We start from the raw sequence: 15,586 nt of genomic DNA on the forward strand, positions 1-15,586 counted from the left end.
TAACAATCTAACAGCCAGCAACATACAACAATCTACTGCCCGCAACATACGACAATCTACTGCCCGCAACATACGACAAACTACTGCTCGCAACATATCACAATCTACTGCTCTTCAGCTCCTAAAAGTTCTTTCAGTGCCTCATTAATTCAAAAGGGACACATACGCTGCTGCTTGTTACGGAATTCGGCAAACTCTTAAGTAATGAAGCAATTATGTGCTTTTGGTAATTTGGACGTTATTGGCATTTAGCATTCTGTTTAACTTACTGTTCTATGTTCATAGGCTAATCTATTTCTTCAAGTGCACTTTTAGCGGTCCCATTGCTATTTTAACAGTGGCGGCTCCGCTAAGGCGCAGAAGCATTGCCCCGCTGCGCAGGTTGAAAAAGGAAAAAATAAAATAACTCATTGCGATTATCATTTTTTCCTCCTTTCTCAGCTGGGGCGGGGCTGCTATGCTCACAGAGCAGGGGAGGAGTGGTTTGCCCTCTCCAAGTGCGCAGGATGCTTTGACCGGCCGTCTCGGCAAACCGTCATGCGCACTTTGCATGTTCTCCACGTAGACTGCATTACTGCCTGCATGGAGAACATGCTCAGCCTCCCAATCTCTGGCTGAGCGCTAAACCATGGCACTTGGTTCAATCACAACGCTGATGAGGTCTTGTGAAGGGCATTGGTGGCATTTTAGAAGGGATCACCTATTTAACATTGTATTTAAAGGTTTTAACAGGTATCTTGAAGACTGACCGGTATTCTCTGGTTTCCAGGTAAGCTGCTACAGCGGCTATCTGTACCCTTGTGGAAGGGTAGGCTAGTCCTTCCTCTTGTAGGTGCAGCAAGTAACAGATAATGTCTTGCATCGAGCAGGCATGTAGGGACTATTCACAGAGATTGTTACAATAGTGGACAAATTGCTTTCATTTGGCCATGTAGTAATCCCTTGTATTAGGTTTATGGGAAGCTCTGCGCACCCAAATTCTAAGACTTCAGGTGCCAAATCGCAAGATTCAGTGCCCTGGAATTGGGGTGTTGCAGTAGACTTTTTTGCTATGTGTGCAGGTCTGGACACAGTCAGTTTTTCATGGGGATGTACAGACATTTCAGAAGCTGTAACACAGCTGTCTTACATAGGTTGTTGCTAGGAGAATAAGCTTCATTGGTGCTTGCTGCATTTCCCTTACTACATACATAATGAGCAGTATTTGAGGAAAATCACATGCAAATATCCCTGACCAATTCATCCTTAGAGCGTTGCGCCTACATTTTTTGTTGTGGCAACCTGGAGGCAAAGTTTTGGCATTTTGCATTCTTACACATGGCAAATAGATCTACCTTTGGAAGTATTGTTGGATCACTTAGGTGTTGATTTACCATTCATGTGTTTGTTCATGTCTCCTGCTGAGCAGGTCTGTAGAGTTCTTGTCCAGTCCTGGCAGGTGTTCCACCAGGAAAGGGACCAGAAGATGAATGACCCAATGCTACCTTCGACAACTACAGTGCTTGCGTCCCCTTTGTTAGTACATGGTGGTCATGTTGTCTGTGAGTACAGGCACTGTTCGGTTGTGAATGGGTTTGGCAAACTCTTGGAGCGCTAGCTGAACTGCTGCGAGTTTGTGTATATTGCAGCTGAGGGTTAAGAGACGCACTGCCCAGTAACAAGTTCTTGTTGTTTCACCATTAACGTTTCTGCTGAACCCTTGGCTCCACCTGTATTAGTGGTCCTAAGCAACTGGTTTGTTGGAGGTTCTGTCTCGCAAGGCACTCCTTCAGAGGGTGCATTTGCAGCCAAGAATTTGCTACTATTGCATCACAAGACGCCATTATTTCCATTTGTTTCCTTATCATTCTTGCTGTTTGAGGATGCAGTGTCTGCTAAAAGGGAAGCAGGCTTTGACATGCTATCACTCTCTTGTTGCTGGGACAGGCTTTGTATGTCATTGTTATGAGTAAGACTCCTAAGAACTGTTGTGTCTGTTAGGGAGGAGGTGAGATATGTTTTGGCATAATGGTGAGCTCCAATGTTTGGAGGAGTGAGATGGCTTGTTGAATGGAGTGAGGCATTGCACTTGGCTGTTGCTCTTTACCAGCCAGTCATCCTGGTATGGATTCATGAACGTCGTAGCCTCAAAGATGCGCTGCTGCGACTGCCAGAGACTCGTTGAACACTCAGTGCTGTTGTGACCTCAAAGGGTAGTACTTTGAATTGATAATGCCTCCCAGTTACCACAAACTACAGGTACTAGTGGTGTGCAGGGTTAATGGGGATGTGTAAGAAGGCATCCATGACATCCAGTGTGCCACATAGTCTCCGATGCAGAGCAGTAGAAGGATATCTTGGAGTGTTGTTATCCTGAAGTGATGTATTGGATAGGAGGTCGAGTATCCGCTTTCATGTCCCATTTTTCTTGGGGTTGAGAATGTAGAGGGATACACTCTTGATCCTATCTGGTGTAGTGGGATAGGTCTGATTCCTCCCTTTTGAATCAATGCCTACACTTCTTCCTGTGGCAGCATTTGGTGATTTTGGCTGATACCATGCTGGTGTGATAGTATATTGGGTGGTGTTCTGTGAAATTCAGGCCAAAAGCTGTGGGCGAAGTTGGAGAGGACCCATAAGCGTATTCCCTCTCATTGGGGAAAGTATAGCCCTAGGCATCTCGCAACAGGTGTTGAGTGGTCAATGATAATTTGGGGAAGGTCATTGCTTGGGCCAGAGGTACTCTTGCTTTGGGTCCCTCTGGCCGTACAGCATCTTAAGCCAACTTGGGCGTACTGCTTGGATGACGTGCACCTCCTGAAAGGGTTGTTGTGGTGGTGGTACTGAGGGTGTTGGGAGCGGTTGCTGACTTGGCTCTAGCTCGTCCTTATTGCCTTTGAAACCTCATCTTGGCAGGCTTGGTTTGGAAAGCTCCCATGGCCTTTGCTGTCTAGGGTTTTGCTTAATTTCCTCTAATATGGAGTCCACCTGTGGAACAAACAGGTATTTCCCATTGGAAGGGAGACTGAGAAGGCGATGCTGCACCTCACACCAGCACTCAGATACTTCGGATGCCAGAGAAGAATGCTGGTATTGTCTCTATGGCGTCATTGACCGTTGCATCTAGTGAGCACCTAATGTTGGCGTTTGAAATTATTTACACATTCTGGACTATTTCCTTTCCTCCCTTTTTGCTAAGCGTCAGGCAGGTGCTTCACAAATTCGAATTCCTCCTTCTTCTCACTTCTTCTCACGGTATTATCTGTCATCCATTGACACCAATCCTATAGATATGGCCATATGCCATTGTTTGGTGACCCCACAGCTACCTACATGCCTGCAGCATCTACTAAACAGGCGGTTTGCCATTGTAACCCCCAAAGCACCTGGGCTATCAATGTAGGAAACAAACCGTGGGAAAAATGTAACATATTACATACTGTATAAAATTCAGTATCAATCTATACTTTTGTGCAGTTGTGTACTCGTATTAGATTTTTAGACTGTACATTATAGAAATTATTAGTTGAGTTGTCTATATGTGTTAATTGATTTATTATATATGTTGCCACAAAACATCATTAAAATGTACATGAGTAATCCAACAGAGCTGTGGTTCGCATTATCAGATGTGATTAAATAGTTTAATGTGATAGTCACAAGTCTGAATCGAATTAAGATCGATTTATGTTGAAGTAATATGGTTAATTTTTTCCCCACGGTGTACCACATTTTTTGTGTTATATTGACAGCATCTACTCAGTTGCTTTCTTTGTCAGGTTGAGGGGGTTTCCTGTCTTTTTATGTGCCACATGTACTACAAGTGAATCTGGTAGGATATGACTTCTGATATTGATGGGGTCTTATGGTGCTGCTCTAAATATCTTTTCATTCCTAGGCATAACAACTCTGGCTTTGACTGGGTCTATCAAGGTTTCTTAGGTAACAAGCATTGGCATAGCCAATAGGTCTCGCCTTTGGTGCCTTATAACTATTTAGTTATGCAGCACAATATTCTTGGTGCAACAACATCAACTGTTGCATGGCTAAACACTTATAAGGTCCCAAAGGCGAGACCTATTGGCCATTAGCCATTGCAGGCCCTTCATATGCCAGCTTGCCACTGTGGAGACTAGAGGTTTTTATGATTTCCTGGTAATATTTTGGATGCTAATCATAATAGCCCTTCAACTGAAAATAACGAAGACTTTTTCAGACACACATAAATAAGTTACCAAAACGTTAGTATATCTCCCAGGTTCTTTAATATGTACAGACTCCCCAGTTAATCTCCAAAAGCCGGTGTTGCCTCTCTAAAATAGGACTCTGGGACGATTTGCACTCAAAATTAATCACTGCTAATGTAGCAAGGTTTACTGCAAGAAAAACAAGTACAGCAAAACCAGAATGCTGACAATAACAAGAACCGGATGCTGCCTCTGCTCGACACACAGTGACTTCGCTGCACAGCATAGCCCTCTTTCCGTGAGGAGATGATATGGATGTGGGGTAGAGCTGGAGTGGGCGATAATAGGCACGGATGACCTCCTCGGTGCGTGCCTCCCCTGTCCAGAGTGATTATTTGGATGACTGCTTAACTCACTCACTCCCCCAGGACGTTCACGGCTCCTTCCTCCTCACTTACCAGCGTTCGCATCCAAACTAACGACGGATATGCTCAAGCATGCTGTGATCCTGGGCAAATCCCAGAATCATCCTGTGCCTGTAAAATTAATATGTGTCTGTAATTCAACGGGTGCCCATGTAAAGCGCTCTCATACAAGTCGAGTTTGCACTAAAGAAAACTGCTAAAAAAAACAATATGAAGCTCCACTTACATAAAGCCACATTGTAAGACGAGAGGCTAGGCGCAAAGTATGTGCCCATTCACCGTCTGCTTATGGAAATGGCTGCGTTTGTGTCGGAGAGTGGAAGCAGCAACGGCCATAATGCAACTTCTTACCTAGCGGGAGCATTGGTGCGCGCGCTGTAAGGGTGCCCGCGAGTGATGCGCTTAATGAGCCATGACGACGGAGCGTCCCGCGAGTGGCGCGAGAGTGAGCACCAGGCCATATCTGTTGAATTATCGCGCCCGTGTCTGGGCACGATAATTCAAAACATATGGTGCTTGTGCGGGTAACCGCAAGCAATAGGCCACACACGCACGAGCGAGTGTGTGGTGAGCTTTTGAAAGCCCCTTACTAAAAGTCTCGCCAGAGCAGCGCATGCGCGCTGCTACAGGCTCAACCTAAAAATAGGTAGAAATTCCACAGCTTGCTTTGTCTTTGACAGTGTTTCATTGATTGTCATCTTCGTTTGTCACATTAAGCTTGACCTTTTGGTGGTCTGCCACTCGCAGGATGACTTGACTGAGTGGCATGAAGTGATATCAGGTGGACATTGCGTGATGGGATAAGGTTTCATCAGTCGGCAGGGGGCCCACTTTACGGTTGTGCCACAGGTAATTTCCACTGTACCATGGGTATTAAGTCTCCACCAGGGTCTACCTGATTTGCAGTGGGATCAGAGTTGAATCTTTATGAATTGACTGTGTTTTGGGCTGTGCAGGTAGTGGTATGGGCTCCCTAGGTTTTGTGTTTGTGTTTTTTGGGAATGTGATATGCCCATAGCTCCTCAAATGTGAGATGACACTTTTGAGAATGGGGTTGGCCAGGTGGAGGGGGCTGTGTGAGGATGTTGCCAGAGATTTGATCAGTATAAATACTCTTCTGTCACACATCAGGTTTATTGCCTTGATTTTCAGCAAAATGGAGCTTGTTTGGAGTTTAGTTTTAACTGCAAAGCCATTGTTGAACTGCGGCATCAACCTCAGTTCCAAGTTGGGTCAAGACCAATGCTGAATATCTCACTTTTGAGTCTTGGGCTGTGGTGCTCGAGGAGTCTCCTGCACTGAGGATGTATTTCAGTACAGAAGTGCCACAGGAATAGTGAGCAGAGCTGACTATTCGAGCCTCTTAGGAGGAGTTTGGGGTTCAAGCCACAGCTCTTTCTGGGCTGATCTTTGCCCTGGAACCAAGGTTTGAGGACGAGCTAAAAGGGAAGAACGTTAGTATTTTGTGCTTGCAAAACCCTTGGTGTGGTATTTGTCCTAGGTGTGAATTCTTTTGAGGGCTCTGGAGAGGATTATTCTCTGAAATCTGAGTTGCTGGAGGACACATGTTCTGGACGCTGCTCTCCCTGGAACCTTGGACTACCAGAGGCCCCCTGCTTTCGCCTTCAGAGAAAGTTCCTTTGATGCCTTGTCCGGACTGCGGCTTTAGAGACCTCCCGCACTGCATTCAATAATGTACCTACTGTACATCTCTTTGGTGCCAGTTGAACTTCTCACACTGTTTAACAAGCCAGATAGGCAAACCTAGCTTAGTTCCCCAGGAGACAGAGACTTGGGTCCTGATGCTGGTCCAACCACTGGAACTTGCAACCGCATTTAGGGCAAAATTTAAATGGCGTGTCTCCATATTTTTTCTGCACACGAGTCATTCTCAAATGACCAGACCTTCTTGATCCGACTACGGTTTGAATAGGTTGACGGCTGTACAAAATTCTGCTGAAGGAGGTGACAGTTACACAAAGACTGTGCATGTAGAGATTTAGCTTTCCAGTGTCCTCGTGTTGAGGTTCTCAGTCCGATGGTGGAAAAAACAATCTAAGTTAGAGTCTGTGTAGTGGTACATTTTAGGTTTAGGAGGAGGTAACACATGGCAACTCAAAACCAAAACTTTTACTTCAAAGAAAAACAACAACTTTCAATGTCCATACCTGCACAAGGTGGCAGGAGTATGCATATCATGTGATCTACAGTATCACATACTGCATCCACCAGGTTTATCTATTCAACCTATTAGATTAAACATAAACATTTTAAAGAGGTGTGAGGGATAAACTCCTTAACTGATATGAAATTCTGTCAAGTCTTAGAATATCTATATTGTAATGTACAGTAGAGTTCCTTTGTGAGCAATCTACTTGGTATTTTTCTAACTCCAAGAAGCAACATTTCTATGGTTTGCCTTGAGAGTTTCAGCCTCAACGCATGCATTTACCTGTTTTAGGTTGCATGCGTTGATCTTAAGGGGTTGCCATCCCTTTCTTGGCAAACTTCGACCGCAATTGTAATCCGTCACACTCGGATGCTGTTATTTTGCCTTTAGCCAAGATAGCACTAATAGTTTTTCTGTTACTGTGGTTCTCTTTTACAAAAGTCACTATGGTTCTCTTTTTCAAAAGTCACTAAGAGGTATATGGGATTTGTATTATTATGGGACTGCTCCACTAATAAGCATTTTGGGCACTCTAATCGCCTGTATTAGTTGCTACTAACTGTTGTTGTTCCTTTCTTTTTCTTTCCTTGTGTATTTGTTATGCACAGTTCTAGTGTGCTCTTCTGGGGATTTAGCACATTGATGAATAAAAGCAAAAGGGAAATTAAGCCAGCCATGATTTTTTGTAGGTCATTGAAACAAATCACCTGGGAAGACTTTTGGAATATAATCCAGTGACAAAAATTGCAAGGACTCTACTTGATGGCCTCTACATGGCAAATGGAATTGTATTATCACCACAAGAAGACTACATCTTGATAGCAGAAACCAGCATTTGCAGAATTCTACGGTATTGTAAAAATACTTTCTTTTATTTTCATTGTTCTTCCCTAGGATAACAACAGTAGAATGTGGTGACAAAGATAATGAATACTTAACAAAATATTTCAATACCTAGGGGTACCTTACTTAAGGGTTTGGTTAGCAACTGGTTCATCTTACTGAAAAAATATTTTTTAACAGCACACAGGTAATGGTTTATCTTAACTATGTTGGGCTGTGTTAAGTGTATTTGTAGAGTATACAACTACCTGAGGGTTCCTTTGTGGTTACTCGCTTACAGTCCAATAAAAGCTGTAAACATGGGTTAGAGAGTTTTATATTTTATCTTAACTGGTCTAGTATCTCTTTCTGAATAATAGAAAAAGCTCTTCCTATCGTGCACTCTTTCTAAACTTCACAAACCCTTGTGAGACTGATCAGATTGAGACAGCACTTGGGCACAGTACACTTAAATCTTTGAATCAGAAATGGGTACAACTGTTTTTTTTTTTGGTGAGGGCTTTTTGAACAATACAAATTACTCCAGAGGACTCTGATTCTACGGGGGGTGCTGAAGCCCCGTGCTACAATCCACACCGCCAGGAGGGACTCTGTGTCCCATAACCCACTGTGCTTGCAGGCGCCAACGTTGCTCCCCAGGAGAGGGGCGGTGCTGTCCAGCCACCAGCGCTTCAAAGCGCAGCAGCTCAACCCGCTGCGTGGGATGCCTGAGGACTCGGTGATTCTGCGAGGGGGGGGGCGGGTGCTGAGCCCCACGCTACAATTAATGCCGCCAGGAGGGACTCTGTGTCCCATAACCCACTGCGCTTGCAGGTGTCCATGTTGCTCCTAAGTAGCGGGGCAGGGCTGCCCAGCTTCCAGCGCTTCAAAAGCACGGCAGCTCAGCCTGCTGCGTGGGATGCCCAAGGACTCAAAGTGAGTCTGCGGGGGAAGCTTAGCTCCGCGCTACATGCCACCAAGGGGGACTCTGTGTCCCATAACCCACCATGCTTGTAGGTGCCAACGTTGCTTGCCAGGAGAGTTGCAGGGCTGCCCAGCCACCAGCTCTTCAAAGCATGGCAGCTCAACCCGCTGCGTGGGCCATACCTGGGCAAAGCCTAGGCCAAGGGCAGCCCGTGTTTGCCTGGAGGAGGCTGGCCGGGGCTACCATTCGTTCATTTAATAACCTACAGGGCTTTCCTACTGGGTAAGTCCCTCTTGTCTTTTATTGTTAGGCTTACATTCTGCACAACAGGTCCTGGAAACATGGTGCACAATTGACTTTGACTGTTAGAGCTTATTTTGTGGTGCCCTGGTTTATGAAATGGGAAAGCAAAGCTATCGGGATCCAAGGACTCTGCCTCCAGAATCTGATAGACACATCTAGCTGCAGATTCCTTACCTTAGAATTCTCCCCAGGCGCCAGGCTGGATCCAGAAATGTTTTCAGCAGTACCCCTGTGCATCGGTAGAGAGCATTTTGCGACTCCGTACTCATGTCGTCCACATATGCGACGTCACCGGAGTCCATATAAGCCCCTTGCCGATGCGCTGACGTCAGTATCTTCTTTTCTGTGCTTACAACGCGGATCCAGAGAAGCAATTACCTTAGGTAGTTTTTGGCATACTTTGATGTTTTTATGATTGAAACAGTGTGCTTTCCTGTTCAAATCTTGTGGATCTTGTGGACGACAAATGTTGTCCACAGACCCTCACTCCATTTGTAATGTGTTGCTTGGGAGAGCACCATGACCTGTTGGTGCGGCTTTCGCAGTCTCTGCATGGTCCATTCACGGCCCCGGTCCAGGAGCCGTTACGGTGGATGTCACTCTCCATCATCGTCCCACGGTAAGTCTTGATGCAGGCCGTCGAAGCTGAGGCATCCCCAGACGTCACCGCTCAGAGATTCCACCTTTCATGCCTCCTTCCCCTTGCTGGTTGACGACTCCATGCGTGAGTTCGACCTGCGCCTCCCTGTCTACCCTGGAGCTGGGGCGACTCTGACCCAGATGCGAGCATATTTTTTGCTCTGTGCATGCCATCTTTGGGTCTCCACCTTCTCCTGGAGCGCCTTTGGGCCCTAAGGAGGTGAGAGGTGCCTTGAAATTGTTCACTCCGGCGGGTACGCCCTTGGCTTCAGTTAGACCATTGGGTTCGATGGTCGACTCAGCCTCAGCGCTGCTGCACAGCCCTTGGGGTTCCCACCTTCGGCGCTTGTACCTGATCATCTGACTCCATCGGCGGTGCCGTGCCACTTCCCCCTTTTCCGACTTAGAGGTGCTGCCAACTCTGCGCCAGTTGACGTTGAGCATGGAGCAAATAGTGCCGCCTATCTCAGACACCCTTCTTTCGCTTTCTGTGGAAGCCCTCCAATGTTTTCCCTTCTGAGGAACTGTTTAGGAGGTCATGGGGATGAATCGGAGTTTCTGCACCCCAAATGTGATGCTGCTCAGCCTCATGTGGAGGATAGCTCGCTAACTGAACTGGGTGAAGGTAGTGGACTAAAGTCTTCTCCAGCCTCTTGCTACAGAGGTGTGCCCCACTTTAGCTGATATGCTAAGGCGAGTTGCTCTGATTTTGGATTTAACTCGTCCTTCTGTAGAAAAATCTACTGAACTCCTAATTGGCATTCTCCATCAGGGCTAAACCGGGATGGAGCCAGTGATTCCCTATAGTGACGCCCTATATCACATTTTGTTTGGAGCGGGGCTAAACCCGATACAGGGGCCCCAGTGGAACGATCTATATCTCACAGACACCGTCCGGTCCCTGGTGATCTGGCCTGTCTCCTCCGGCACCCTACTCATCATAGTTTGGTGCTAAAGGCTGTTTTGCCCTCGTATGATATCGACTCTCTTTCTCATGTTCTGTCAGACCGAGATTCCAGGAGACAGAACCCTTGTGGCAGACTTATCTTCTGCTCCACAAGTTCTGCTTTGCGTTCCATTAATACATCTCGCGTTCTTGGATTCTTATCAACAACATAGAATCCGCGGGTCCCTAAAACAAAAATACAGACTTGTAACCTGAGCAGACCAACAGGCAATAGTAAATGAAGGAAATCCTATTTAGGAGGACGGAATCCCATCACCCACCAAGGTGGCATGCTTCATCATTTGGGATCTCCTCTTGGCTGCAAACTGGTGCAGCCAAGGAGCTACAACTCCTAGCTAGTGCATATGAGGAATTCACAGATGTTTTAGTGTTATCCGGGAACTAGATCTCCTAAGATCGATGGAGCATATACAGGGTGGTGAAAGTGCGTAATGCAGTGTATAAAGTGAGTAATTTAAAATTGACTAACAGGAGAAAAAAGAGTTTATTAAGTATCCCGTGGTGTCAAGGGTTAAAAGCAGTAAGAGCGCGGTCTGAATAAATGTACGAACGCGCTGGTGAAATTGTTGAGCAGGTCTACATGTTTCAGCCAATCTTGATCATGGCTTTCTTCAAGACCTAGATATTATTACTACTGCAAAAATAAGTGAGTGAGAACTATCACAAAAAAGAAAGAATTGGAACGATACAACCAACAATATACCTGTGTAATACTTTTGGTAGGAACAACAGGTATATGTGGTGAACACCTGTTGGAAAAAAGAAGAAAGGATGGACTTAAATTAGCATACATGTTTGCTGTCTGTATTCACCCGAACATTTTCAGTCAATGGGGGCACAGAGGTTAGCTGCAGAGGTTAGCCTCTGCCTTGTAAAGGTCCATGGGTATCCCATCAGGGCCTGGGGCTTTGTTAGAGGGACTAGCCAAAATTGACGTGTATACCTCCTTGAGGTCAAACCTAACCTCCAGTGGGTATAAGCAGCTTTCCTCGTCCATTGCTGGGGGCACATCCTTGTCAAGGGCATAAACCCTTAGGAAGTGTGACACCCAGTGAGCCAGGGTAATAGTAGAGCCTATGTCGTTGGGTGTTGCCACATTAGGCTGTTTTCTGTTGACAATAGCCCAAAAGCCCTTAGAGTCCCTAGAGTCGCAGGCAAACACCAGCCGCTCCCAGGCAGCCTCTTTGAGATCTGCTTTCCGCTCCCTGATGGCTTGTTTATAAGCCGTTCAAGCCACCATTATATTATACTGGTTGCCAGGCTTCATATTTAGGGCCTCGAGTAACTGTTTATTGGCCACCCTACAAGCTTTATCAAATCAGCCAGATTGAACAACTCTACACAGCCCGACACTTCCCTCATAATGGCATTAGTAGAATTATTCAATTTGGAAAAAGCATCCAGGACAGAGACAGAGGATGAATCAAAGGCTAATAAAGGCCCCATAATAAGATCTAAATTAGTTCTCACTAAGGTTTTAAACAAGGGGGAAATTGGGAGCATCTGCCATTTCACCCTATGTCCCTTATCCTTAACAGTCAGGCCAGTCAGGCCTTGGAGAGGGTCTGAGGTAGTGCCAGCATTTGCTGCCACCCTGATTTCTATGGGGCTGTGATCACTAAAACAAGTTTCATGCATCACCCCCGGTCTGACAAAACCCACACAGGATCTTGATATTAACACATATCCTTGCCCCTGCCCCTGCCCCAGCCAACAAATGTGGGTTGTTCAGTAGCTAATCTTGACTCTCTGGACATCACATTCCATAGGCCCACATGCCCAAGGGCATCAAGTAACTTTTGCCAGAGGTAGGTGTACTATATGAGCAGATGTACTATATTGAGGGTCTTCAACTGAAAAAGGGTTGATATTGGTTTGATTTGCACCCAAATTAGCATTAAAATCCCCTTTCAATATTATATTGAAAGACTTAAAATATGCAAGCGATCTACCCTCAGGTGTGGGTATCGCTAGAAATAGAGCCTCAATCTGTCACCCGGGATCTCAGAGTTGTAAATATTTACCAGAAAGAATGGGAACTCACACGAAAAAAACCACCCATGAGATCTGTATCCTATTGTGTCAAAAATGCGGACTAGGATGGCTAATCCGCCAAGCACTCTGTGGCTGAGGGAAGGGGTCGCTGCAACATTATAGCTGTCAAAGCCATCCCAGGCCACCGACTCCTAGGCCCAGGTCTCCTGCAACATGATCACATCGAACTGTGTGGTAAAATTAAGCCAATCAGGGTCCTAGATCGTATTCCTAATGCCTGGCATCTCAGTGGACAGTGTAGGGGGCAGTATAGGAGGTGGCCAAGGAGCCAACTGCTAACTCTGGGGCTATTCAATAGAGGGGTGGTAGCCTGGAGTCAATCATTTTGATCTAAGTCCACTAGAGGGAGGAATCTATTTGATGTGGGTACAATAGATTACTTCAAGGGATACAACCTCATTTTAACGAGTGGTGAAGATTTGAATTGTAGATGCCTGTGAAAGAATCCAAGCGGAAGAATGTTAATTCCCATATCCCTGGTCGGCAGTGAACAGTACTGTGGATCAGGTGCCTGGCCAGCGTAGGTGACCTACAGTTTATTACTAGACAGTCCCCATTTAACGTTTTTGCCGCAGGACCCACCCATTCACTCAACCCTCCTCAAAAATAAGATATCATTGTAATCAGCAATGTTAAAGATGGCGTTATTACACAGCCAATGGCGAAATCATTTTTCAATTGACAGGTGGTTTCGATATCATTTGGGCCCATTTGTGGTACCCCTGCCTGGATTTTCACATAGGGACGCCAACCAGGAGATAGGTTTAGGCTAGGCAGCCCTTTAACAGGTAGATGCCCCCCACCCCCCACTATTCCAACCTCAAGGGCAACAGCCTGGCTGTGGTGTGACCTCCTAATGTAGATTTTGAGACATACCCCTACAGTGGTTGGTGGGGCTGTTTAGAAGGGTTGGTGAGGAGTTGAAACACCAGCGTTCAGGAGCTGGCCAGTAGGGCTTGACCGCACTGCCAGTTGCATCGTTAGTGACAGAGGACCCGAGGCCTACAGAGTGAAGGAAATTAATAGACCCATTAAAGGTCACAATGGTCTCTTTGATAAATCTAATACAGCAGACTCTATGGAAAGCAACCTTTCCACTACTGAAGCGACACACTGTGTAATGGTGTCCTTAAGTTTGTCAAATATATAGCCCCAGTCCGAGTTTGTTGCAACCAAAGTCTGCGAGTGGCCAGAGGAGTCACATTTCCTTGGAGAATGAGTTGGGAGTTTGGTAGCACCAGTACGTTTCTGTTGGTGCTTCCTCTTAGCTAAATGTGGACCTGTGCTGTTATTGAGAGCTTACAGTGAGGCACTCTCATTCATTTGTTCCTGGACCGCCGAAGATACATTGGGGGAGCTGCGAATAACCTTCGCACAGGGCTGAGCTTGCAAAGCAGTGTGTAAACATTAGGCGGATTGGGCCCCTGGTAGAGTACTGAGGTCATCCGCTGCATCCAATGATAGCCTGCATTCCACCAAATCAGTCTATATCTGGAAGAGACATAGTCTAGGTGCACATTCCTTTCCTTAGAATTCTCTTCAGGTGCCACAATGGATCCGGAAATATTTTCAGCAGTACCCCTGTGGGTAGGTAGAGGGTGTAATGCGAAGCTGTACCGATGTTGTCCACGTATGCGACATCACCGGAGTCAATATAAGCCCCTCCCCGATGCGGTCAGTTTCTTCTGTGACTATTTACCGTAACAAAAAAGCGGAGCCATCATAGAAGCTAGCTGTGGAAACAGTTTGCAATAAAAGATAAATATCTCTTTGAATTAACAATTACAAAGTCGAAATGCACAGTATGCGAATACCAAGAAAGGGTTCTTTTAGGTAAGATGGAAACAGTCCTCAGAATGGGGAGGATGGGTGGGTCGGTAAGGAATCTGGGGCTAGACTATGTCTCTACCAGATAGTTAACTTGTTCATCTGATAGAGACTTATAGCCGCAGATTCCTTACCTTAGAATAGATACCCAAGCAATCCTATCCCCGGAAGAGGGTCTGCGAACTGATCGTATTAAAAATCCCTGAATAGAAATAGCCGGTCCTTACCAAGGCACACGAGACCGGACGCTCTTAGGAAGTTAGGTGAGCAAGAGTATACACCACACCCCAAGTACTGTGGCAGGAACCACAGCCAAGCAAAGGTATAAAGACTGTGAAGTGCATGGCAATAGGGTAACCCATGGCAGAGGAACAAAAATGTGTCCTTAGACAATATTCAATATAAATACAATACCAGGTCGCTCCCAAGGTGGGATGTGACCCATGGTTGACTGTGATTTGGAAATCCAAAGGCAACAGCCAGTGCCACTCAGCTATAGGGCCTTGACTTAGAAAACCATCTGTAAGTCAAACGTACTCCGCAAAACTCTGAGAAAATAGGCCCAAGAACCGAACCCATGGGCAGCTAGGGATTGGAGGGCCAGTGCCAATTGCAAATGCATTAGAGGCAAACCAGTCCTGAGACACACTAGGAAAGGAACTTTAGAAAAGATCCATGATGGAGGAGCATGGATGAATGCAACCACCGAAAAAATATTGTGAAGACAAGAACAAGTATTGAGAAGCGCAACGCTTGTGTTAAGAAAAAAGTCCCAGCGACAGAACGACACTGATGGGATTATTCAACACGTAGAACTCAGAGGTGGAAAGAAGAGCTAGTGCATACATAGCGACTAAGTGAAGACAAGATTGCAAGATACGAATGAAGGGTACATCCACATAAGCTATAGGTAGGCCCGGTTTACGAAATGCAGCATAACACATATATAAAGAATACACAATATACATACACACACACACACATACATACATAGACAACCTCCATGTATAAATATATCAATAACAGAAGAAGCTATCCCCTCGCTGAAGCTGAGAAACATAAGAATTATGGGCTGACTAATCAGCAACATAGTACTAACCATAAAATGGTGATAGAGGGAAAACAAATATATATAACTCGGCCCAGAAGGTAGGAGAAGCTAACCCATGGAGTCCTAGAAAAAGGTATTGAGCCTTAGCATCTAATGGTAAAGCATATCCGACAGAGCAGAAGAAACTGAAGATCGGACAAAAGTAAAACACATAGTCTCATAGGGACTAAATCCCC

The 15,586-nt window shown here is 45.7% G+C and overlaps 1 protein-coding gene across 1 annotated transcript in view; it reads left to right on the top strand.

The window, feature by feature from the left end:
- The window catches only part of LOC146855584 (adipocyte plasma membrane-associated protein-like), a 104,755-nt gene that overhangs the window by 75,041 nt on the left and 14,128 nt on the right, over positions 1 to 15,586 (top strand). Inside the window, exon 7 of the mRNA XM_085653415.1 lies at positions 7,451 to 7,611. Within this exon, the coding sequence (XP_085509541.1) occupies positions 7,451 to 7,611 (161 nt within the window). The remainder of the gene's footprint in view (positions 1 to 7,450; positions 7,612 to 15,586) is intronic.

This window comes from Triturus cristatus, chromosome 4_1, assembly GCF_964204655.1.
Source record: "Triturus cristatus chromosome 4_1, aTriCri1.1, whole genome shotgun sequence".
Lineage (NCBI taxonomy): Eukaryota > Metazoa > Chordata > Amphibia > Caudata > Salamandridae > Triturus > Triturus cristatus.